The sequence below is a fragment of the Hemibagrus wyckioides genome, linkage group LG05 (genome assembly GCF_019097595.1).
Source record: "Hemibagrus wyckioides isolate EC202008001 linkage group LG05, SWU_Hwy_1.0, whole genome shotgun sequence".
Taxonomy (NCBI): Eukaryota; Metazoa; Chordata; class Actinopteri; order Siluriformes; family Bagridae; genus Hemibagrus; species Hemibagrus wyckioides.
The window spans coordinates 5,015,417-5,039,672 of NC_080714.1; the positions used below are offsets into that span (position 1 = coordinate 5,015,417).

At 39.1% G+C, this 24,256-nt stretch overlaps 1 protein-coding gene across 1 annotated transcript in view; it reads right to left on the minus strand.

Annotated features, from left to right (window-relative positions):
• Positions 1–1,040: 1,040 nt before the first annotated feature.
• Positions 1,041–24,256, minus strand: part of antxr1a (ANTXR cell adhesion molecule 1a) — a 39,643-nt gene continuing 16,427 nt past the window's right edge. Inside the window, exons 10-18 of the mRNA XM_058389774.1 lie at positions 23,353–23,451; positions 21,209–21,278; positions 21,015–21,093; positions 20,412–20,507; positions 17,342–17,383; positions 13,797–13,892; positions 13,140–13,307; positions 10,503–10,583; positions 1,041–3,866 (exon numbers count right to left, since the gene is read on the minus strand). Coding sequence (XP_058245757.1) covers positions 3,495–3,866; positions 10,503–10,583; positions 13,140–13,307; positions 13,797–13,892; positions 17,342–17,383; positions 20,412–20,507; positions 21,015–21,093; positions 21,209–21,278; positions 23,353–23,451 — 1,103 coding nt within the window. The 3' untranslated portion in view covers positions 1,041–3,494. The remainder of the gene's footprint in view (positions 3,867–10,502; positions 10,584–13,139; positions 13,308–13,796; positions 13,893–17,341; positions 17,384–20,411; positions 20,508–21,014; positions 21,094–21,208; positions 21,279–23,352; positions 23,452–24,256) is intronic.

A 24,256-nucleotide genomic window follows, 5' to 3' on the forward strand; every position in this document is an offset into this window, starting at 1 on the left:
CCTTATCTTCTTCTTAGTTAGAATACACCTTTCTTTCTTTCTTTTAGATTTTACATACTGTATCATTAATCCCACTGTCTTCCTCCCGATGTTTCCAGGGCTATAGTGGTAAGGTTTATGTTTCAATTAAAAGGTGATTTAGGCCACACCCACTTTGCTCTAGCCAGCCTCAGCTCCCGACACGGTGTTATTAGCCTCCTCAGTGTTGCAGCGTGATGCTTTTCTTCAGCATGTGTTACACACTGGGGTTAGCAGCATTACAAGAATAAGACTTAAGTATCAGTGTTAAAACTCACCATCGTAGTCACAGACTGTGGGTTAGTCTGAGCTAAGACGACTAGAATGCTGTGTAATCTGACTTGTGTGAGGGAGTGGACTGACACCAGCTGCAGGAAAGGTCTCCAAAAGCTCATTTAATCCTTCCAGGATGCTGAGGGCTGAAGGCTGCCACTGCAGTGCTGGAGATCAGGTCACACTTCTGCATCAGCAAACAAAATCTTCACGCTGACAGACCCTGAGCTGAGCAAGAACAAATCCCAAACTCTGGGATTCTTTCTTTCTTTCTTTCTTTCTTTCTTTCTTTCTTTCTTTCTTTCTTTCTTTCTTTCTTTCTTTCTTTCTTTCTTTCGCAAACAAAACTCTGATTCTGAGCTACACAAGAACAAAGGTTCTGGGGTTTAAATGTAACGGATTTACAAGCAAAGTAGGTGTGGCCTAAATCAGATTTTAATTTAGACAAAAAGTGCCTCTGGAAACAATGGGGGATGCAAAGAAAGAAGGAATTTGGGTGATATTGACATGATACAGTGCCCCTGGAGCAGAGTGGGTTAAGGGCCTTGCTCAAGGGCCCAACAGTGGCAACTTGGCAGTGCTGGGGCTTGAACCCCCAATCTTCTGATCAACGACCCAGAGCCTTAACCACTTGAGCCACCAAGTGGAAAAGAAAGGAAGTAAGGAAGACAAGATCTTTGCTTGCTTGTCTTACAGATAGTACTTCTTTTTTAGTGCTATGCGAGATCAGAAAGAAAACACTAGGCCAGTTTAACAAATGCATTTATAAAAAGAGAGACACACAGAAGCACAAGTGCTAATGCAGATACAGTATATACACACCTAGACAAATCTGCCAGCTCATACATTTTCAGTATTTGTGTCCCTGCATAATTAAAAGTCTTACTTCACGTCTGCTTCAGAAAACGATCTGTCCTTTCGTTATGAGGTTTCCCCGTTCCCGTCCTCCTTAAATTCAGCCACAACGCTCGCCGAACACACACAGAGAACAAAGCAAGCGCTTATTTCTCACTGATACACAACCAAAAATGGAAAAAAACGAGATTTGTGTATCAGACAGTGATTTGTGTAACTATATTAGAGTTTTGTAATAATTTAGGAGCCAAATGTGATGAAAGCAGGACCCAAAATGTTAAAAGGCAAACCCACAGATCATAACACAGTGAGACAAAGTATACACACAACAGGTACAGAGCAAAAATAAACCCATCATTCAGACACACGGTTGGACGGAGTCTCGTCGGAAACAAACGAGGGGCTCCATCATTTCATCTGGAGTTTAGATTTCTGACGGAAAATGAACATTAAGTCCAGTTCGAAAGCTTACTGTATTCTACCAAAAAAGACTGTCATGAGGACTGCTCTTATACATGATACAAAGATCACAGTTTAGGAAACAAATATTCAATAAAACGTCAATACACAAAGGAAAAAAATACGGCAAGGGATAAATATATTTCTACACAACACATGTATAAACGTATGTGATAAGGTGGATGTGCACTAGTATGTCTTAACAAGGGTGCACTGGCTAGGCCAAGAAATAAACTCCACTACGTAATATTCCACAAATTCTTGGACTAAAAACACACTATTGCACAAGCGAATACCAAACATAGAATCTGTGTGTGTGTGTGGGGGGGGGACAACAATCAAACTAAAGCTAGAATAGAATAAAGTACATTATCAGGTGTGGATATTAATACTGAATGCCTGAGCGACTGGTTACCAGTCCAGGTTTGTGTGTAAAAATGTGCAAAACCTCCAAAAAAAAAAAAATTAAAAATCCTAAGCTGGCAGGGTGTGAGGAGGATATTTTTTAAAAATAAAATAAATAAATAAAAATAAAAAGCAAAATAATAAGTACTTTTACATTTAAAAAAACAACAACAAAAAACAAACAAATAAAAAGCCAACACAAAACAACAAAAAACCAAACACAGAAACCAAACCAAAATGAAAAACAAAAAAACAAATCATAAACAAACAAAACTAAAAAGAATACAAAATAAAACAAACTAAAACCAAAACAAAAAAAGTGCTTGTAAATTAATACCACCAATGAGCAGGTGTTGAATTTGTCACAGGTTATATTTTCTTTCTTAGCTTGATTATATTTTGTTTTTGTTTGTTTGTTTGTTTGTTTGTTTGTTTGTTTGTTTCTTTCTTTCTTTCTTTCTTTCTTTCTTTCTTTCTTTCTTTCTTTCTTTCTTTCTTTCGTTCCTTTGTTTGTTCTTTGCATATTTCAAATAAGCAAAATAACAAGCACCACATGTGTAAATAAACACCACCAAAGAGTGAGTATTAAAATTTGGCACAGCCAAATTTCTTTCTTTTTTTCTTAGCTAGATTTTATGTTTTCTTCCTTCCTTCCTTCCTTCCTTCCTTCTTTCCTTCCTCCCTCCCTTCCTACACACACTAACAAAACCACATATGTGACTGAATACCACTAAAGAGCAGGTATTTAATTTGTCGCAGCTGTTTCCCCAATTTGAAGACAAAATAAAAGATTTCCCATTTTAATCGTAAAAACATTTGATGATCTACTGTTACTACGGTAAGCTTAAAGTCACATGATGTTTTTTACATACCATATAACTTTTTTTGCTTACAAATTCTTTATTAACCGAACACACGCTCGTGTCTATGTTCTTACCTCATAACATATTTGTAAATTACCCACAATGCACTTATCAGATTACACCAATTATTACATGTTTTAAAGGATCTTAGTAAAATCAGGGCCTGAGAGTTTTTTACCTTCACCACCTGCTTCCTTGTGTAGTAGACACAATATGTGTGAATAAACAAACCGTCCAGATATTGCAACGTTTCCCATTAAATAGATTCTGTTAACGGATCATTCACTGCTCCATTCTGCTTAAAATTGCGAGTGGCTTCAGATGAATGTCCATTCTGTCATTTGGACACGTGGGGGTGAGTAACAGAGGCCCGTTGTGAAAGCTTGCTTTGACGACTTGTGCGTGGTGTTCAGTGTGGTCTGTAATATTGCTTTAGTCTGTGTTGTGGTTCCTGTAGTTTCTTAGCTGAAATTGAAGACATAGTCTGTCCCCTTGCATTTGTTCCCTCCGGTGGGCCAGTCGTTAAGTTTTTATTGTCAAAGGCCACACAGAAGGTGAAGGAGAATGATTCGAGTCTATTACTGACTTCCTGAATCTGCTTCCTCGCTCACAAACATAGCCCTAGAGGGAAGGGCGTGGTGGAGGGCGGTCAGGAGGAGGGACTCGGCATGGTGGCGGGGCTAGCGGGGGAGGAGGCAGCGGGCTTGTAGGTGAGGCCGGAGGAGAATCAAAGAAAACAGCCGTCGACGACGAGGACCAGGCTGATGGAGGGGTGTATGATGGAGGAGGCGTGATGGGTGGAGTGATGGACACTGGAGGAAGAGACGACGGTGGACTGCAGGGTGGAGGAGGCAGCTCACTCTGTGGAGGAGGAGGAGGAGGAGGAGGAGTGGTGCAGCTGTGCTGGGGGGTGTAGATGGGAGTGTGGCGGTTGTACACCGGATAATGTGGAGACGAGCTCGACTTGAGACGGGTGATATTAATACAGCGTCCCTGTAAGAAAAACACTTAACGTCGTTAAAGGACACAACGTAAACAGAGAAAACAAAAAACACAAATATTCATGAGGCACAAAGAAAAGCACTAAAGCTCTGCCGCGTTGCTCTCGTTAAGCAGAGATCGAACGGTATTTTGTTTGTATTATCATGTGGTTAATGTAGGAAACTTTTCGCCAGTATGAAACTAGTCCAACTTGCTGATTTAAATTTAAACCAAAGAAAAATTATTTCATTTCATAATCTTGGATGGCCTTTTCAAGATCGCATGTTAATCATAATCTTGTTCGTGGAGGATTTTTCCGTGATTTTTCTACGAAGGGATCAAACCAAAACAAACAATCAAATAAACAGACTCTTGGAAGAGAAATCCCTGGCTGGAACAGGTTTTTACTGGGATTTCAAATCCAAAAATCCTCTGATCCAAGTGACTTCATGTAGACTGCCAGCACTCTCATGGGGCCTTTGACATTCAGGCCTCGCAGTCAGACGTCGAGTCCAAAAGGGTGATATAACAGCAGAACACACTGAGATTTTGTTGTTAGCCTAAAGCTATGCGAGTGTATGGGTCTGAAGTAGAGCCTCCTGCTGCGCTGCTGACACTAATTATGCTGAAAAAGCCAGACCTAAGCTTGGTTTTAATCACACCGAGAGGAAGAGGTGGCTTGTTGATTTCCCGAAACACCGAAGGCAAATTACAGAGCATGGCTTCCTGGAAGATAATGAAGACGTTTATGGAGAGCAGGAACGTAGGAAAAAGAAAAAAGTTTCAAAGCCTCAGCTCAAACTCATCCCAAACCTGACTAGATGCTAATGATGCACAAAGCAGTAGTAATTAAAAGAAGGGTTTTGTTTATAAGCTTCCCTGACAGGAATTCTGTCCATCACTTTGCTCTACATCTCCCATATTCCCATTTTGTTTGAGGCTCTTTTTCATTTTCCAACCTTCAGGCCAAGGTTTTTTTCCCTTTCTGGCTCTCGCTCACAGACTCACAATTTCCCTTCATACTCTTTCTGAATTCGAGATTCCTCTCTGGTTCATTTCACGAGTTATATAATATCGAGGGACGTGTACCTTCCTCTGTTTTCATCTTCCAGTCGCGGTGTGGATCCTGATGAAAACCTTACCTTCCTCAGAGACTTATTTTATCGTTTTTAACTGACTGAAAGGAACAGGCGAAGAAACCGAAGTGAAACAGAGATAGAAAGGAGAGGCTAATCTAATCAGCGAACCAATCATAAGCTGGAGAAAAAAAACATGTGGGGGGTCGATACAGACGTAAACACTATGAACCCAAGCAGTATCGTATATAAACGGCTCGTACTGAACGTCAGCAAAGAGTCAAAGAAGCAGCATAGCATAACGCAGACGAGCTAATCAGTGAGCTAACACGGAACAGGTGAACACCATCAGGTAGCAATGACAGGACATGGGTGGAGACGAAACGAAACAGAAACAAACAAACAGAAATGGAGAGCTAAACTAAACAAAAGCATATTGCAGCAATCCAAAAGAGAAATGACACCAAAGCAACTCTCACACGCAATACTGATATTTATTTCTATTAAAAAAAAATAATAAATCTGCTGATTTGTCTCAAGATGTAAACATTTAAAAAGTTTTTACTTTATTTTAATTTAATTAATTTGTTAATACCAGTGAGGTGTTACGTTTGTGGGACCTGTTCTTATTTTTAATAATAAGTAAAATTAAACATTTCTTTTTAAGTATTTGATTCTGATTATTAATTAATAACTGAACTGAAGTATTGCATTCTAAACAATTTTCTTTATACATTTTTTATTAATAGAACACACACGTCTACATGATTAGTGTTTTCTTTTTTTAAAATTTTTTTTTTTTATTTATTTATTTATTTATTTTACAATATTCAAAAATTCTATAAAAATGACCAGAGATAATGCTTCACAATGAAGCAGCACATGATTTTTTTCCCCCCATCCCAGATCCAATAAAAAACAATTTCACATTCAGGAACAGCTGACGTAAAACCCTCGTGTGTATATATATATATACACGGCGCGCATGGCCGAGACGGCCATATGGACACGTTCCATACGGAATTAGATGATAACCTCCGTACGCGTCCAAATCCATGCACGAGCGCAGCTGTTTTGTGTAAACCGACCGAGATACACAGCTACATGCTGATCTTGAGAATCTGGGTCAGGCTTGATGATTTATAGAGAATCTTTAAGGATCTGATTCCAAAAAAAAAAAAGAAAAGAAAAGAGAGAGAGAGAGAGAGAGAAAGCCAGGTTCCTTTAGACTGCTGACTAGGCACTGGTTTTTACAGTTTCTGAATAAAGTATTCATATCCAGCCAATTTCTACAGGGATATTTAGACATTTCTGGTCATTTCTTGCAGCTAACAAGCAGAGGGTGTGTATTAATATTTCAAACACAAATGATTCCCCCCTCGGAGAAAATTAAACACACCTCGAATACACCAAAGAGCTCGAGCTGGACCTCTGTAATGCTTTTGAATGAAGTGCTTAAACTTCATGCACTCTGTATTTGGCAGAAATCCACATGCCAACACAGAACACACGCCTCACAGCACATCTGTTTTGTGTGTGTGTGTTTAAAAGCTCACAGCTGTTTCTAGCCTCGATCTACATCCCTGTTTCATAATTTAACCTCTGAAACTCCAAAGGAGCAACAGACCATCATTCCTCACTCAAACACACAAACACACCCTGAACCATACGAGGCATTTAACGCATGCGAGCCTACTGTACGGTATGTGTATGGTATAAGACGCCCGCAGACACGATGTTATAGGAAAACGATCGTCAGTGACGTGATGTTATGTGGCGCAACACAAAACAGAGGTAATGTTACAACCACACAGATGATTTGTTTACTGTAACTGTTTGGCCTGGAGTGTTTTAATGGTCTCACACCAGTTATTTCATATTTAATCATTTCAAAAACGACAACCAGATATTTCAGCAAACCCAACCATGAGAGCGTGATGCTTTAAACTCTAATTCGACTGGTAATAAACGTCCAAGTGTTAGAACACCAATAATGGTTATGATCGAGAGCTTTCGAGGAGCTCTCCAGCATCTTCTGCGTCTCTTGACGTTCCACCGGAGAGGAGGTGAAGATGCTGGATGAGTGTGTGAACAAGTGAACAGGTTTAAGTGTAGATGGGATGACGGCGATACAATTAAATGCATTTGGAGACGATTCCTCTGGCGTTTCAGGAGGGTTGGGAGTGCTCTAAGTGTGGAGGTTAAGAGTTACCTTATCATCATGGACTCACCGAGACAGAGAGCTATTCGTCTTCTCTGTCACCTGCCCCACGTCCCCCTTTCTAATCCCATCATTCTTTCTGTTTATTCATACCTGATTTTTGATTTTGATAGTTATGTTAATGTTATAAAACATCTGGAAACAAGCACTCGTTATCGCTTATATTATAACAGCTTACTGATCCTGAAAATATTAAAGAAAACTAAACTATTGTAAAAAATGACACACACAAAATCAAGACTAAAGAAAGGGATAGCATAGAAACCAGAACCTGGACTAGAGATCAGATGAGACCTGGCTGGATGAGACACGTTTTAAGACTCCACCAAATTCCAACTAATTCAACATGTTCTGTTTAAATTTATGAGCAGTAATCCAAAGTCTTTTGGCTTTAATGCCTCAATACCATACAGCTCCATTGTAATGCCCAAAAGCTGCAATCAGGCATGGAGTCCAATGCAAATATGAGCATGAAATTTGGAAATCTCAGTGGAATTGCTCTGTAACAAAAAAAATGGCACTGGCTAAGCATAAGCCAAGCCAAGCATGACTCACAGCGGGGCTCAATCTGTGAGCAGGATATGAAACCGAGCGCTGGCTCTTGAGAGAAAATAATAAGGGTGTGTTCGCATTTTGTAATAATAATGACAGCTCGCCCAGCGCACCGCTTAAAGGGTGCGTCTCATTGTCTAAACTGGTCCCTGGTGCTTTTTGTGTTGATTACAGTTTTATTTCAGCAATGAAGCCTTTCTGTTTCAGATCAATCACTTCGTAGCATATTATTGCATTGTGCAGCTTTAGCATCGGTTTCCTCAGTTATGCGGAATCTTCACTGACAATTAAATCAAAATTGAATCTACGTTCGCTTGTTGTGGTTTTCTGTAAGATGCCATCTTTTTTTTCCCCCTCCCTCTTTTAAGTTTGCACAAAATAACCGCGGATATGTTCCTCTGATGCCAAATGACATGGCCCGAGACCGTTATGGGGTTCTAATTTCTCCTCATTTCTACACAGGTCCAAATTACAGCGGGGAAACTGATGCACACTTTTTGGAAGACATTCCGGGTCTTTAATATAAAGCTGAACTGTTTGATTGCGTCTTTATCTGACTGCCAATTCAAGCTCAGAGCCAGATATGTTACGCAAGCAAAAATGCATATTCCCACAAATGAACGATGTCTTTAATGGCCGCCGACATATCTGTCTGTATGTTGGCTCGGGCTGAGAGGCTTGGCATGCTACGGTCCATTGAGGGTCTTGTTGGTGAGTAAGGATAGAGAGATTTTAAAGAAAGAACAACACGGCAAAAACAAGCACTGAGAACAAGCTTACACCTTACACATATTCCTCCTTTAAACTCTTTATTGGTTCATTCGAGGCTAAACATAAACAAAAGCAAACACTAAGGCATGGGTCAGTGGATGAAACCGCACCAGGACAAGTAGGAAGTGGAAGCGCGGTGGTTAAGACGTTGGACTACTGATTGAAAAATTGTGAGTTCAGATCTAAGGACCACCAGCCTGCCACTGCTGGGCCCTTAAACAAGGCTCTTAAACCTCAACTGTATAAACAAGAAAAAAACAAAGCTACTCTGAATAAGGGCTTCTGCAAAATGTCTTAAATGTGAAATGGTATCCAGGACATACAACCTTTCACATTTTTATTGACTCAAGACACCTTTAATTAATTAAATTTCGAAGACACCCTTATCCAGAGCGATTCACATTTTATCTCATTTTATTCAAGTGAGCAAACGACGGTTAATGGCCTTGCTCAAGGGCCTAGCAATGGCAGCTTGGTGGACCTGGGATTCAAACTCATGACCTTCTAATCAGTACACCTTAAACACTAAGCTACCTGAAGCCAGTTGCTGCATTTGGCTGAAAGGAAAGGTCTATCTACCCTCTTTTCTGTACACATAAGCCTGCAGATGCCCCACCCTCTTGCTTTCTAGTGGCAGGGAAAGTGTTAGCTCAGTGGTTAAGGTGTTGGACTACTGATCATGAACTTGAATTCCAGGTCCACCAAACTGCCACTGCTGGGCCCATGAGCAAGGCCCTTAACCCTTAATTGCTCAGTTGTATAAATGAGAAAAATGTAAGTTGCTCTGGATAAGGGCATCTGCCAAATGCCCTTAATGTAAATGGCTCACAGGCAGATATTCACCTAGGTAAAGTCAAGAGAAAGGAACAGGAACCTCTACCAGTAAAAATGCACGTATTTCTTATCTGTCCTTTCCCCTTCAGTTAATTGGCTTAGAATCGAAAAGGTTTGTACTTTTCCCAATACTAATGTTATATTAATGTGTAATGTAACAAGTAAATTAATAAATTATAAGTAAAATTGTATATATTATAATATATAACTTCATATATTTCAGGTTGTAATATTTTTAGACCACCTAACCCCAAAAAGAGCAGAGATAATTTCAATCAAACACAAAAAATATTCTGTTCTCTTCAGTGCGTTAAATGTACAGCCCACATGAACATCATTTCTAGAGCCTATAATCACAAGTCAACACGAACATCTGACACATTGTTCCTTTCCAACCATCTTTTGTCAACATGCTGTGTATTCCATGGAGAATATGTCGTGTAAGCTCAGTGCATTGATAAGCTCTTAGCTCTATCCTATGATCCTATGTGAGTGTTTCTGTGTCAGGGGAATCTGGTATTAATTTCCTCTCTAGCTGTAGGATGTTGCTGAGTTCCTCCGCTTTCATCCGGCCCCGCAGAGGCTTAATGAAGCCAAGTCTTATAGATGTGACTGACAGTTTTATAGCATAAAAGCCAGAATGATCACACTAACCTGCTTGAAAAACTTTTTCCCTCTTTGCTGACACAGAGAATATATATATAAGGATTCTAATATTGATTGCAATTCCAAAATTTTTTCCTCATTACCTTCTTGCAGTTCACACTACTGTAGCAGCCATTCTTGTAATTGCATTTTGTGTGGGAAAAACTGCAGGTGAGTGTTTGGAGATATAGCTAGATTTAGATACAATTTTTTTGTAAAGCTTGCAAGGGTTAGGCCAGATATCATTCAGCTGATCTGATTTTTCAGTTTGTTTAAGATCCAATCTGCCAAATGACTACCAGCTTTTAAATAAAAATGGAGGCATCTCTTTGCAAGCCACAGTAAACTCTGGTGTGCCACAAGGCCCTGTTCTAGGACCAATTTTTTTCCCCCAATATACTTTATACTTTTGTACTTCTAGTCTGGCTGGTACACAAAAGATTTAATTTATTTATGTCTTTTTTTGTTTATTCAGCTTCTTGAAGTTGCTTAATCAGTAACTTATTTCTTCACCGTTCAGATTTAATTTTATTATTTTCCAGTTTTTACCTTGTCTCCTGGTTGTGGTCTCATGATGGACACTCTGTCATAGCCTTTCTTCAGCAGTACCCACAAAGCATCAAGTTTTCCCTGAAAAAAAAATAAAAAAATTACAACACACACTATTATTTTTGGGCAGAATTTGTGCTAAGTCATAAGGACTATTCCAATTGGCAAGCCTGCTGAGATTTCCACCAAATTTATTTCCAAGAAATTTAAAGCCAACAAACAAAACCAAAACACAACCACTACATAGTAGAAATCTTTCCATATGTCCTTGTATCAGCTTAGCCCTGTTTCTAACACTATGCTAACTCATAATAGAGAGAAACCAAACTAACAAAACTAGCATGGAATAAATATATCACCTCTTTTCTTTTTTTGGTTAGTCCTTCTGCATGATGGGAGATACTCAAACCCAAGGCATCAATATTTATTAGAAGAAAGAATAGAAGGAAAGGCAAAGAAGTTGAACTAAAGAATGATCATCTAAGTAATTAGTAGTGATGTACTCATTGATGGAGACTTGGATAAGGACGTCTGCCAAATGCCGTAAATGTAAATGTAAATGCAGTAGGTATTGGAGAAAGACGAAACCTTTTTTTGTTTAACTCCTGCATTGTTTCATAGAGCCCCAGGGCTCTGGCTCTGCCGCCTTACTCTCCTGGACATTAGAGCTCAGTGTGCCTGCTCTCCATTACAGACCCCCACCAGCTGGCAGCATGCATATGGAACAAGGAGCTCCACATTCAGAGCGAATTCCCTGTGCCACATGTGCAGCTTAGGTCATGCGTCATAAAGGTGAAAGGTTTTTGGTAAAGCTATGATAAACAGTTCGGTTAGCTGAGACGCATGCCATTCCATGACTTCTTATAGTAATGAAAAACCCCATACATTTTTACATTTTCCGTTAAGAAGAAATGACACGTGAACTCAAAGAAACGTGTGAAAAATATATTAACTGTCTGTTTTGTTGTGTCTATGCTCAGCTTTGAATGGCTTTGTCATGTCACACTCCACAGAGGAGGTTGATATGAAGCTTATAGGAAATTAGACATATTTTTTTATGGCTTTAAGAATTTGTAGCGTTTCAAAAGCATTTCTGGTTTTCCCTACGGAGTGATATATTTATAGAAAAGTTAAAAAGAAACCCAAACAGTCCATCTTTTTTTCACATAAATGTTTCTATCTTCAAAGTAAATGTTGATATCGATCCCATTTCTGCTCTCTGAGACGCTCCAGATGTTTGTTCATAAGCAGTTAATATTTGAAGGTGTTTATCTTCAACCACAAAAATTCTGTGTAAGGTTATCCAACAGAGGGAAAAACACACTTCTCACACGGAAAGCCAACAGTGTGAGAGTCCTGACTCACTTTATATCAGACTTGCGATGATAAAATCATTCATTTGATTGAAAATTCCATTTCGCCTGTGAACTGGTAAAAAGGACTAATTAAATTTTGATAAAAATCTGATTTGGAAAAATAAACGACACGTCACGTGAAAAAATTCGCATATGAAAGGAAATTAATTAAAAAAGAAAAACACACGTGTGAAGTGTCTAAACACACATCATGTGATTACTCGCAAGTGAGGTTTATCTAACTTTTTTTTTTTCTAAGAATAAACAGAAGAAGCCCGAAAATCAGTGCAACTACAGTCGTCTACTTCCAAATATTTACATGTCATATCCTGTCAGCAATGCTGTGTATGATTCGGTCACATATTTACCAAACAGAGGCCATCAGGTCAAACAGTGAACCAAAGCCAACTGCTGAGAGAAAAGCAGAAAAAAAAAAAACCCCAAAGCAGGATCCCAAACCTAGCAGACAGATTGGAGTCCATTCCAACTGGATTAGTGGAAATTGGACGGGACGTGTTCATTATATAGTATGTGGAAAAATGCACTAGCGATGTTCATGTTAATGAGAACGGTGTGTTAATTGATAACATACACCAACATGTGACAATAAGGAAATACACTATATGGTTAACTATATGGTATGTGGACATCTGCGCATCATATCCAGACATTATAGGGATGAGGTAGCTTATTGGTTAAGGTATTGGACTACAGATTAGATGGTTGTGAGTTCAAATCCCAGGACTGCCACTGCTGGGCCCCTGTGCAAGGCCCTTAACCCTCAATTGCTCAATTGTATCCATCCATCCATCCATCCATCCATTGTCTATACCCGCTTATTCCTAATTAGGGTCACGGGGGTCTGCTGGAGCCTATCCCAGCGCACATAGGGCAAAAGGCAGGGGTACACCCTGGACAGGTCCCCAGTCCATCGCAGGGCCTTGCTCAATTGTATGAGATAAAAATAAGGGTGTCTGCCAAATGCCAGAAATGTAAATATCCAAACTGGTGGAAGTAGTTGTAGTATTCGTCAGTGCTTCATCCTGATCAAGGTCACTAGCCCATTTATCCAGGACAAGGTGAATCCATGGCAAGGTACAAACATTCACACATACTAATGCACCACAAGGGGCAATATAGAATTGCTACTTTACCTACAGGTCTGTTTTGGTGAGTTAGAGGAAACCTGAGAACCTGGAGTACACTCACATCATGCAAGTCTCCACACAGGCAGTCATCCAAACCCTGGAGCTGTGAGACAGCATTGCTACCTGATGCTCACCTTAATTGGAGAATACCACTTGCGTGGGCTTGGATGTTTGTGCATGCCATTATTCAGAACCCGGGTCTGTGGAGCTTCAAACTCTTGCTCTGGCATCTTCACCCTGGCGTTCTTTGCCTTTTCCAGCTTAGCGCCCTCTTCAGTCGATCCCTTCTCACCCCAGCGTACCTGGAAGACAAGCGTTCTACTTATTTTCTTCTGATCTCTGGGGTTTCTATGGAAACACACTTACTCATCAGGGGCAAAAATGATGGACGACTGGGCAAAACAAATATTTGAATGTTAAAGAAAGTGCACTTTATGGTGTAATAGCGTTCCACAGCCTGGTCATTTGCTATTGCTTTAAATGATGTGTGGGCTTCGTATGTAATATTTTCTTGGGCTGTAGTTTGATGAAACATCTGGGTGAAAGCAGCTGGATATTTCAGACGTTCTGTTTGAAGTAATGCATGCTTACAACATTATAAATAGAGTTTTTATGTCTGTAATAGCAGAATGTTATATTTTAGTCTCTTTATGTAAACTGCAGAATCTGGTCTTGTTTTCGGTCAGTTTTGTTTCCAACAGAATCGAAATGATGTAGTACACCCTGATACTCTGAGTGCATTCCATTGTGTGTGTGTGTGTATGTGTTACTATATTATCACATGTCCTCACCTCCATCCTTTTAATCCCCCCAACTCCACGCCCTCCATAGTAGGAAGCATCCACTGTTGGCCACTTCTTCTTTGGTGCTCCGTCATCCTCTTCATCCTTCCAAAATAAGTAGTCAACAGTCACTGACTTATTGCTTGTGCAAAACAATTCAAAGACAATGGAGTCACTTCTCTGCCAGCGTGGAATTTTATAGGGCTCGGTTCTTGTTTTTTGGGCTCTTTATCCAAATGGCCCGAGCATGTTGCCAGAAATGAGGTGTGACTCTTTCTCTTTGACATTTTCATTTGTTAGCCCTTTATTCAGGGGCCGAGCCACACGGGCCGCTTCTCTCCCTCCCTGATGCAGTAAATGCAACTCGACGTGACTCGCCCAAGTCATGACTTCATTTTTTCCAGACTTTAACAACCTTCATTCCACCATTTGTGCCTCATATGAAATTTCAACCTCTTCTCGTTTTAACCCTTTTCTCCCTCACTGGGCATCACCTGCCCACCACATCTTATCAGCATTTCCTTTCCTTGGATGATTGGCTTTCGGATATTTATCATCAGCATTCATCACCGACCAACATTAAACCTTTTTAAACAAGCTATTTTTTTTTCTTTTGCTTCATTCTCCTATCATAATGGTTTATTCCCAGACTTCGAGCAATCTCCTGCCTTCCAGGATTTTTACAAAATCCTCATATTACCGATCTGTAACAAAGCCACGCTGAACTAATCCATCACAGCAGATCAGAGCTAATAAAGTTAGATGGCAGGTTAATGCAACCTGCCAAAATATCAGTGGCTTCATTTATTTTGCTATTTATTTGTATAGAACTAACTTTAAGTGAAGCGTAGTTACCGCTACCACCCTGAAGCTGACTCTTTTCCAATAACAGCACCTTCCCGAAGTGTTTCATTCCTCTTATACCCTGCTAATTACTGATCTACATTTAATGTAGCAGTTAGTTCTTGTTATCACTTATGTCAGAGCAGCTGTTAACAGTCACATAAAATAAATGCAGCATGCCATGGTACTGAGAAACCAGAAAGAATAAACCTCAAGAATACTGGACTCTGGTGGTTCCTTCCATAAATGTTAGACATAAAATGTCAACAATTGAAACATGTTTACGTGAAGGATCCACTGTATAAGTCTCTGTGTGAGGTTTAGGTATTGAAATAATAGCATAAGTATAGGTATGCATTAATATGTTGTTGTTCTTTCAGCTGCTCCGTTCGGGGGTTTCGGCAGCGAATCATTTGCTCTGTATGCTTTGATTTCGTACAGGTTTTACGCCCTTCCTGATGCAACCCTCATACTTTATTCAGGCTTGGGACCGGCACTGAGACTTAACTCTTCAGTGGCTGGGTTAGCTCCATGCCTGGGAATCTAGGAACCTAGGTTGCGGCAATGAAAGTGATGTGTATGTATTAATATAAACCTGTGAAAATTCCCTATAATAGGCTGAAGAGTCGGCGTCAGAGACGTTGTTACAGAAAATGAAACACTTTCTTCTGAACAGGATCGAGTATTCACCAGCGCTATGGTATAACATTTGTGGGTTGTGGTAGCTCAAGTGGTTAAGGCTCTGGGTTGTTGATCAGAAGGATGGTGCACAAGCCCTAGCATGCCCAAGCCGCCCCTTTTGGGCCCCTGAGCAAGGCCCTTTCACACTTCCTGCCCCAGTGGCGCTGCATCATGGCTGACCCTATGCTCTGACCCCAACTTTCAAAGTTTAGGGATATGTGAAGAAAGTATTTCACAGTGCTGTAATGTCTATGTGACAAAAATAAAGGCTTCTCCTTTTAAAGTGTTGAATTTATTTCGGCAAGAGATCTCTTATTAAATTCCCTTTGATTACTAAATTTTGACTTGTAAGTGCAAACCTATACTCCTATAAAGATCAGAACAAAAGCAAGAACCACAATAAACATGCCGCAGTGACAATCCTCTAGCTTGTTTCTCTGTAACAACTTCATCTCCATCCAAAGAATCTCATAAATGAAAATCTTTGATTTGTTTCATCTGAGTCTTTGTTCAACGAATCTCCAAACCACATGCTGGAGTTCTTAATTGAAACCTTTCACAGGAGACGCAAATCGCTTGTTTGTTATTGTGCTGTGAGGAAAAATGATTACTGAAGAGGGTCTCATTTATTCATCACGGCTCTGAGTGACAGCTGAAACGTGTTACTTGACTCCATACAAAGTTTTATGGCAATCTGTCAACATCAAACGTTTACAGCATTAAAATACTCACAAAAAATCCACACCAGTTCACCATTTCGTACCGATATTGGCTGATCTGTTGACTGATTATTATAAACCTCTTTAAATAACAATGAAGATTTGTAACATATGGATTAAGCAAGAGGTTTTTACACATGTGTAGTAGAGAGAAAACCTCATTTCATACTTAAGCATGACTGCAGAAACTCGTTTCTGGTCCAAACAATATATCAAAAACAAGATTTCTAATCATATACCAGTCTGAACAAACCACACTGCATAACATCACAGCCTTAGTGGAGGACGAATTAGCAAATCTTTTCCAAATGTTTGAAGTGTGTGGAGTTCCAGGAGAAATCAGTAGTTATCTAAATGTCACCCTCGATTATTTGTGCGGAAAAGTGATTAGAACCAGCCAGGAAATCGGAAAGTGTTGCATCTCATTTCAACTAAACACCAATCTAATCTCCAGACCGAGATTAAGGTCAGGGTAGGAGTATGTGGTTATTGTATGAAAAATGTTTGAATGTGTGGGACCAAGCTGGACATTAGATCATCTTACAATCCTTTTCATTTTATTCTTTGCCCAAGAGACTCATGTAATCGATTAGGAATTGAAGATTACAGGAAAATAATCCAAGGGTGGATGGGGTGGTGTGACACGTCCCGTTGATTTATTTTCCTATTTATTTCCCTGAAGCGTTTTATAATCCTCTTATACCCAAGTAGTTTGGCAATAACGGCAAATGTCTGTGAAGCACATTAGTTCTTTAAGATCCTTTAATCAGCTATAAACATCATCAAAATCACTCTTTCCATCACAATCCTCCTTCTCAAGAATCTGATTAGACTAAAAACCAACTAGAGTCTGGTGTAGTAGCAGCAGCAGGGAAGAGCATGTGGTCAGGGCTGCTATTGCTCCTTGTATCAAGTTGTTTTGAAGCCATTTTTGGTGTGTCCATTATTCATTCCATGTATTTTTATGGTTATTAATGGTGACTATATGCGATGTAAAGTGACTTTGTTGTGCTCGTGTGAACGTTTGTTGCCTGCGAAATAACAAAGCTGAATGATTCCTTGCACCTGATGTTTTGCTATATTTTGCAATACATTGCTTACTAAGAAATCAGAAAGTGTAAAGTCCTGAAGATTTTCCTGTGGAGTAAAACCTCCATATCAACAGTTATGAGATCTTCTTTTTATTATTTGTTTATTATCAGGCTTAGAGTCTACTATTGTACACACTTTCTGACCAATCAGAATCAAGGGTTCAGAATAACTAATCTAAAATAAACCCCAGAAAACACAGACTGATTATAAACAACTTACCGAACTGTCCTCTTTTGGGGGTGGAGGTGGTTCATGGATGATCTGCAGAAACAGAGATTCGGAAGAAAAAAGGAAGTAAATGGAAAGGGGTGAGAGGTGAAGTAGATAAACAAGCTCACGTGAATCGTCTCGCACTGCCGTGTCAGCCCACATGTTCCTCCGAAGGAAAAACACATTTTATATCATTTGCACCAACATGTCAAAAGTAATGGGTTCAGTATGTGCCAGAAAACCGGACCAAGCACAAAACACATGGCCAAAGAATTCCTTTCCTCATGGTTTTTTTTTTCAGGATATTTACAAGCAACTTGGAGTAACCTAAAAAATGTGCAGACCAGATCAGTGAACCTGGTAAAGGAAAGTGAGGGAGAGAGAGGAAAGGAGAGAGGAGAGATGAGAGAGAAAAGAGAGGAGAGAGAGAGAGAGAGGTGAGGAGAGAGAGAGAGAGAGAGAGAGGGAGGGAGGGAGAAGAGAGAAGGGAGAGGAAAGGAGAGAGAAACAAGAAGAGAGGAGAGAGAGGAGAGGAGAGAGAAAAGAGTAGAGATAGGAAAGAGAGAGGAAATGAGAAGAGATGAGAGAAAAGAGAGGAGAGAGAAGTGAGGAGAGAGAGGAGAGGAGAGAGAAGTGAGGAGAGAGAGGAGAGGAGAGAGAAATAAGAGGAGAGAAGAGAGGAGAGAGCACTGAGAAGAGAGATGAAAGAGAAGAGAGAGGAGAGAAGAGAGGAGAGAGGAACAGAGAGAGAATAGAGGAGGGAGAAGGGAAAAGAGAGGAGATAGGAGAGGATAGAGGAGAGGAGAGATGAGAGGAGAGAGAAAAGAGGAGGGGGAGAGAAGAGAGGATTGGGTTAAACTCTTCCACACACATTCTGTTGTGAGCAAATCACATGATACCTGTGTGGTTGAATCCAGTCTGCTTTTGTTTTGGAGGATTTCAGAGAATCACACTTGAGCAACAGTTCAGAGAATCAGACGTATTTTGAAAAACATGTTATGGTGATCTAATCACGTCTGTTCCGTGTTGTTTGTTTTTTCTTTTACACTGAGCTTTAAAGCCAAGCTATTTTGACTAATTGAAATGTTTATTTTACAACCGGTGGGTTTGCTGTGGACAGGCAGGGACTTCATTCTGAAAACAAAGCCTATTTGAACGGCTTTCTTATACATAGTGTGATGTCTCCGGAGTTACAGTGACAGGTTCTGCAGGGTGTCTCCCAGCTGGGGTTTGCCAATGAAAGAAATATCCATGAACGCAAAAACGGACTAAGAAATATTTTCCTTCCGATCCTTCCAGAAAAACGAAAACACAACTTTCCGTAACAGTGCTAGCCAATCACATTCGCTTCAAACAAAATGGAACGGATTCTAGTGGCAGAAAAACACTGTTATAAAAACACAAAGATTACCCTAAGTAAGTGGAGATGAGCTCCTGTAAATGTGGAGCGGGAGAAACTGATCAGCGACTAACATGCCATGTGTTTTGCTGGTTTGGAAACTGCTTTGGGAATTCGACATGTGGCTTCTTCTTGCTTCTATGGCCTTGTGTGAACTTTGCTCTAAAAAACCCTCAGCTAATTTCCGAGCTGTTCTTCCACGGGGCCGAGCACTCTCTCGGCACATCTTATCTTTCCGAACATGCATTCCAAACTTGTCTGACCTCAGTTTAAGATTTTGGATGAATAAGTATCAGGAGAAGTTTCAGAATTGGGATCTGAAGACAAGTACAACTATCTAGATGTGAAGAGAATTGTGTGATTCTCTTCATATTGTTTCACATCATCATCTGAACCTTTCTTTGCCAGTCGGAGAATTATGAAACCATGCACTTGGTCTTCCTTAATCCTTAAAATAGCAAAAGCACATCCACATTCTCCTTGACTTTGACCTTAACTATTCAAAGGTGAAAATGGAATCTACAAAACGCCAGAAATAGTTACACACCAGTCATTTTATGGGTCTAATAAATAAGAATTGTGGCTCAGCGTCATCTTACCCACCCGTTTACTGGTAATAGGGCATGAAGATGAGCCTCATTTCAGATGCTGAGGCTCAGGGCAATTCAGGTTAGCAGAATTCAGGCCTTGACTAAAACAAACCTTAAATCAATTAAGCTTTGAGCACCAGGCATCATTCACATTATATCTAATGCTAAAGTCTGACTTCCTTTCGCATCATTTACATTTATGGCATTTGGCAGACCTCTAGAGTAACTTTTTACGTGTCTCTCATTGAGCATTAGCTTGGGGCACCATGACTGCAATCATCCACCTCATTAGTGTCTTTAACTTCTGCACCGTGAACACTGCAACTGCAGGATTGTGACCAATCATCCTATTCATTTGTTGATTCATTCATTCATTCTTTTATTTTCTACCAGCTCCTCAGCTCCTCCTGAGGCTTTCCCAGACATTCCCAAGCCATAATATGGACATGATAATAGATAACAGCTCTGTGTAGTGGGAACCAATGAAAGGGCAATCATTAAAGTTTCTCATACAATTATTGCTTATGTAAGCTTATCTTATCTAAGAGTTTCATGGAATCTGTTCTTTGTGTCATGGTTGCCTTGGCGGCAAGCACTGTGTACTCATGTTTGTTAATGTTTTGGTCCTGTCTCCGCCTCCATTTCCCTCATTTGCTTGTTACAATAGCTTTTGATTCATTTGTCTATTTATACCTCATCGAGTCCTAGATTTTTTGTAAATTCTTTTTGTGCTTTTGTGTGTTTATTATGAGCCTTATTTCTAATTTCATGGTTTTAATTCCTTGGGATAAAATTATAGGTTACACTTCTCTATTGTTGCTTGACCCTAAATATATCACACACTGAATACACACACTTGTGTCCTTCCTATTTCTCCCAAGTTAAATGAAGAAGTAAAGATTAAGTTAAATTCCCAAGTTAAATGAAGAATTAAAGAGTTTATTTCCTAGTTTGGCTTTGGGTGCTTAAGTTTTGAGCCATCGACCAAATGATGCTCATAGACAACGGCTTTGCCGGTGTTGCAGAACACATTGTCGGGAGTAAACAAACTCAATTCAGAAATGCAAATACAACAGTCAAGACTCCGTACCACGGTGCAGCAAAGAGGCCAGAACCACCAGAGAAGAGCCAACACCAACAGGAGCATCAGAATCAGCAGAGCTATAGCCAGGATTGTACCATCAGACTGTAGAGACAAAAGATGGACATCTATCTTAGTCAAGGTTAGGAGTTTAGAAACAATAGTTGGTTTTGATTTGAGTGAAATAAAAAAAAGACCATCTAAGAGATGATTAGCTTAAACACAGCATTCTTCTGATGATAATTGCAGAAGCGTTTAATTGCTAAGCGCATTGGTTGTTAAATCAGTAATTTAGCAGAGTTTATGAGCTTATTGGAAACATTTGGAGTTCTTTTTTTTCAGCTTCTCCAAAAATATACGAATGAGTCCTGAAGTGTTTTAAATGTCAGGGTCCCATTTATTTGTTTTGTTGATTTCTATCAAGCTTTAGTTTAGAAATCTGGTGTATTTCTTTTTAAACAAAATCTCTTCTGATGGATGTAGTAAAATATTTCAAGAGTGTTTTTTTAAAAAGTTTGTTTCAAAGAAAACTGACCTCAATTTTGTTGAAAGATTACATTTGCATTCCCACAGACACTGACAAAAAAAGGCCATGTTTGTAAAAGGACTTACACAGCTCACAGTGGTGATGGTCACAGAGCTGGAAATGAAACTGAGGCCTTCGTTCATGCTCACGTAAAGGGAAGCCGCCCTACAATAACACACACACACACACGAAAACACATTACTCCAGAGAATCATTTGTTCTGGTGTTAATCAAATCATGATACGTGTTTCTTTCCTTGATTTTATGGAAAATGACTTACGTTCCCTCTTCTTTAAGTACCGGTGCAGGACACAGCAGGTACGTGTCCTCCACTACCAATGGCTTTACCACTGAAAAATACGAATAGCAGAACAATGAGTGTTCAGAACTTAGACTGAATAAGACAACAAAATAAATCACTCATATGGAACCTTTAGGCATGATGATCCTGATTATCTAGTGAACCAAACTGACTGCAGAGGTTGTTATGTAGCTATCAGCTTAATAACCATGATGGAAAAATAATGAAGTCCTTCGATTTTGTAGCCTTGGACTTGACTGTTTATTCTGGCCAGAGTTTGACATACCACACCTCTGAGGAAACGACACATTGCTCGTCTCCTCCTAGGAACGATCAGGCCGGATAAAGAGCTCCAGAGAGAAAGAGGAGGAACTGTCTCGCTTTCAGAGATACGGAAGATCAAGAGGGCCAAGACAAACGGTGTAAGATATTAGATTCTTGGTTTCATTACCTCAGTCACATACATGAACTGGGTAAAGGGAAAGACTGTATTGGTGGGGGGTCTGTGAATCAAGTCCCAAAAACACATATTTATGCAGAATTTAGTCTGGTTTCATAAGGAATTGATCATGTCATTAACTTTGCTGCCGTGCCAGAAAGGCTGATCACCAAAAAAATAAAAAATAATTCAAAAAATAACACTACAACCTAAAAAATAGCTAGCTGTGAATGAAACTGTATGAAATGATTTTTAAATGGATTATAAATTTAAAGTGATGTGATTTTATTTGACGTTCTACTTTTTGGTTTTAGTGTAATTTCATATGAAATTCTTAAATTCAAACTGTCTTTTAAATAAGTGAACTATATATTTTCTGAGATTTTAACCTCAGAAAGATTGTATTGGTGGGGGGTCTGTGTATCACGTCCCAAAAACACATATCTATGCTAAATGTGGTCTGGTTTCAAGAGAATTTGATCATGTCATTGGGTAACTTTGATGCAATGCCAGAAGGATTTAGCACAAAATCCTGTTCCAAGTTGCTCTGCTTTATTGAATTGTTTACTCACAGCACAGGAGGGGATGTCCTTTTATACCGTTAAGTAAAAACATGTGCGCAAGCTTGATAGATAAAATATTAAAAATGGCTGACAATGCAAAATTTCACCGCAGTCTGTTTACTGATTTTAAGTGAGCCCAGATCCATGTATTCCAGTCGTGTGTATAATGTAAGTGTTGGCTCTTTGAGCAATGAAATTTTTATGATGGGATTGATTAATAAAGTTTTACTGAACTTTTTTGTTTGCAACACTATACTGTGTTGTTCTAACATCAGCAGATTCCATATCATGTATGGCAACTGGAGAATAAACGCAAGAAAAGCCAAATAAGTGTGACTCCTGCATGTACTTACACACTAAGTTACTCTTAATGAACATGTGTAACAAGTGTAAATCACAAAATTCACCTTCGAATCGAATGTAGATAAGCTAGTAAGATCTTTTGAAACTTTGAACCGTGTTTAGATAAATATGGCACAACTGGAAAGCAAAATGTTTTTAGAGTGCTAAATTTAATGGATAAATCCAATACAAACACAAGTTGATCACAAGTTAATGTGCAGTTCGTAAGAAGATTAAATTAAAATGCCTATAGTAAAATAGCTGGAACCATCAGCAAAAATATCTAAAATAAAAAGAAAAGAAAAAATAGCACTACGACATAAAAAATTACTAGCAATGAATTAAATGGTAGCAAATTATTTATAAATTAATCATAAATTCAAAACAATGTGATTTTTTAAAATGGTTTATTTTTAGGTTTTAATGTCATTTCATAAAAGTTGAACCATTAATAAGTAAAATACTTTCTCAGATTTTAATCAAAACCTGCTTCACCCAGCTTCGACCTTATAGTACAACAATTAATTAAGAATTAATTGGTTAATATGGGATTATAATGTAAAACAAAATTACAATGTTAAGTAGGTGCATAATTGCATGATAGTGATTTGGAGACATATTTAGAGTCAAGCTTTTTTATTGTATTGCTTCTTTGTATAATTTTGCAATAAACACTATCGATTTATTTAGCCCCTTATTATAAATATTATTAAAATTATAATTATTAACTGGCAGGTTTATAATGTCACAGCTGGAATACAAGGAAAGAGCTGACTTACTCCTTGTGAGGGTGTCATTTATTCTGAAGCTGCACAAGACTTTATCCACATTCCTGGCATGAAGGAAACCATTTCCCCTCACGACAACCTGAAATGACTCTGTGGAAGGAGATATGGAGTGCAATGGTATTAAAAAATTTGTTTTTTAATCTTTGAGATAATTTAGAACATAAACATAAAGCAAGCTGTGAGAGCCAGCTGATTCTTTTTTTGTAAAGTCTTATGGTATGATGCTAATGAACCAGGGTTTACAGGCTAGCCTAATATGGGGTAAAAACCAATACCCTGGCAACCCTGTCATTATCTGTCCTGTCTGCTGTGATTCCTGCACCAATAAACCTCCATTAGTGTTTCCTGTTTTGACCTCATTATATTTCTAGCTTGCCCACTACACCACAAATGTGACTACTGGTCAATCAAAAGTGGTAGTTAGAATTTTACCATAATTTTAAATGTATGATGATGTAAAATGTATTGACTTCTGCCCCACCTGCTGCCGCTAACTTTCAGCATAACAGCCTGGGACTTTAGCTTGCGTGTTGGGTTTCAGTCCAAATTTCCAGCATTCTTTAAGGTCAGAAACATTAGTATGATCCCCTGAAATCTCACCATTCTGACCATAGTGGTTTTTTTTAAAAACTACCATTTCACCAGAGACTTTGAGAGGCACTTTGTGGTAGGCGACATTTGTAGTTCTCCTAATGACGACGTAGCAAATTCGACGTAACCAAAGCCAAACAACACAAACCCTTTAAAAAGGGTGCAATTTACAAAGCATTATCAAAAAGGAGTGATAGCAGCTGCTCCCCATAATGCTGACTACTCAGATCCATTTGGGGATTTTGTTTTTGATTTAGTTTCTTATCTTGGCCCAAAACACTGCAAAAAAAACCCCTGCATTTCA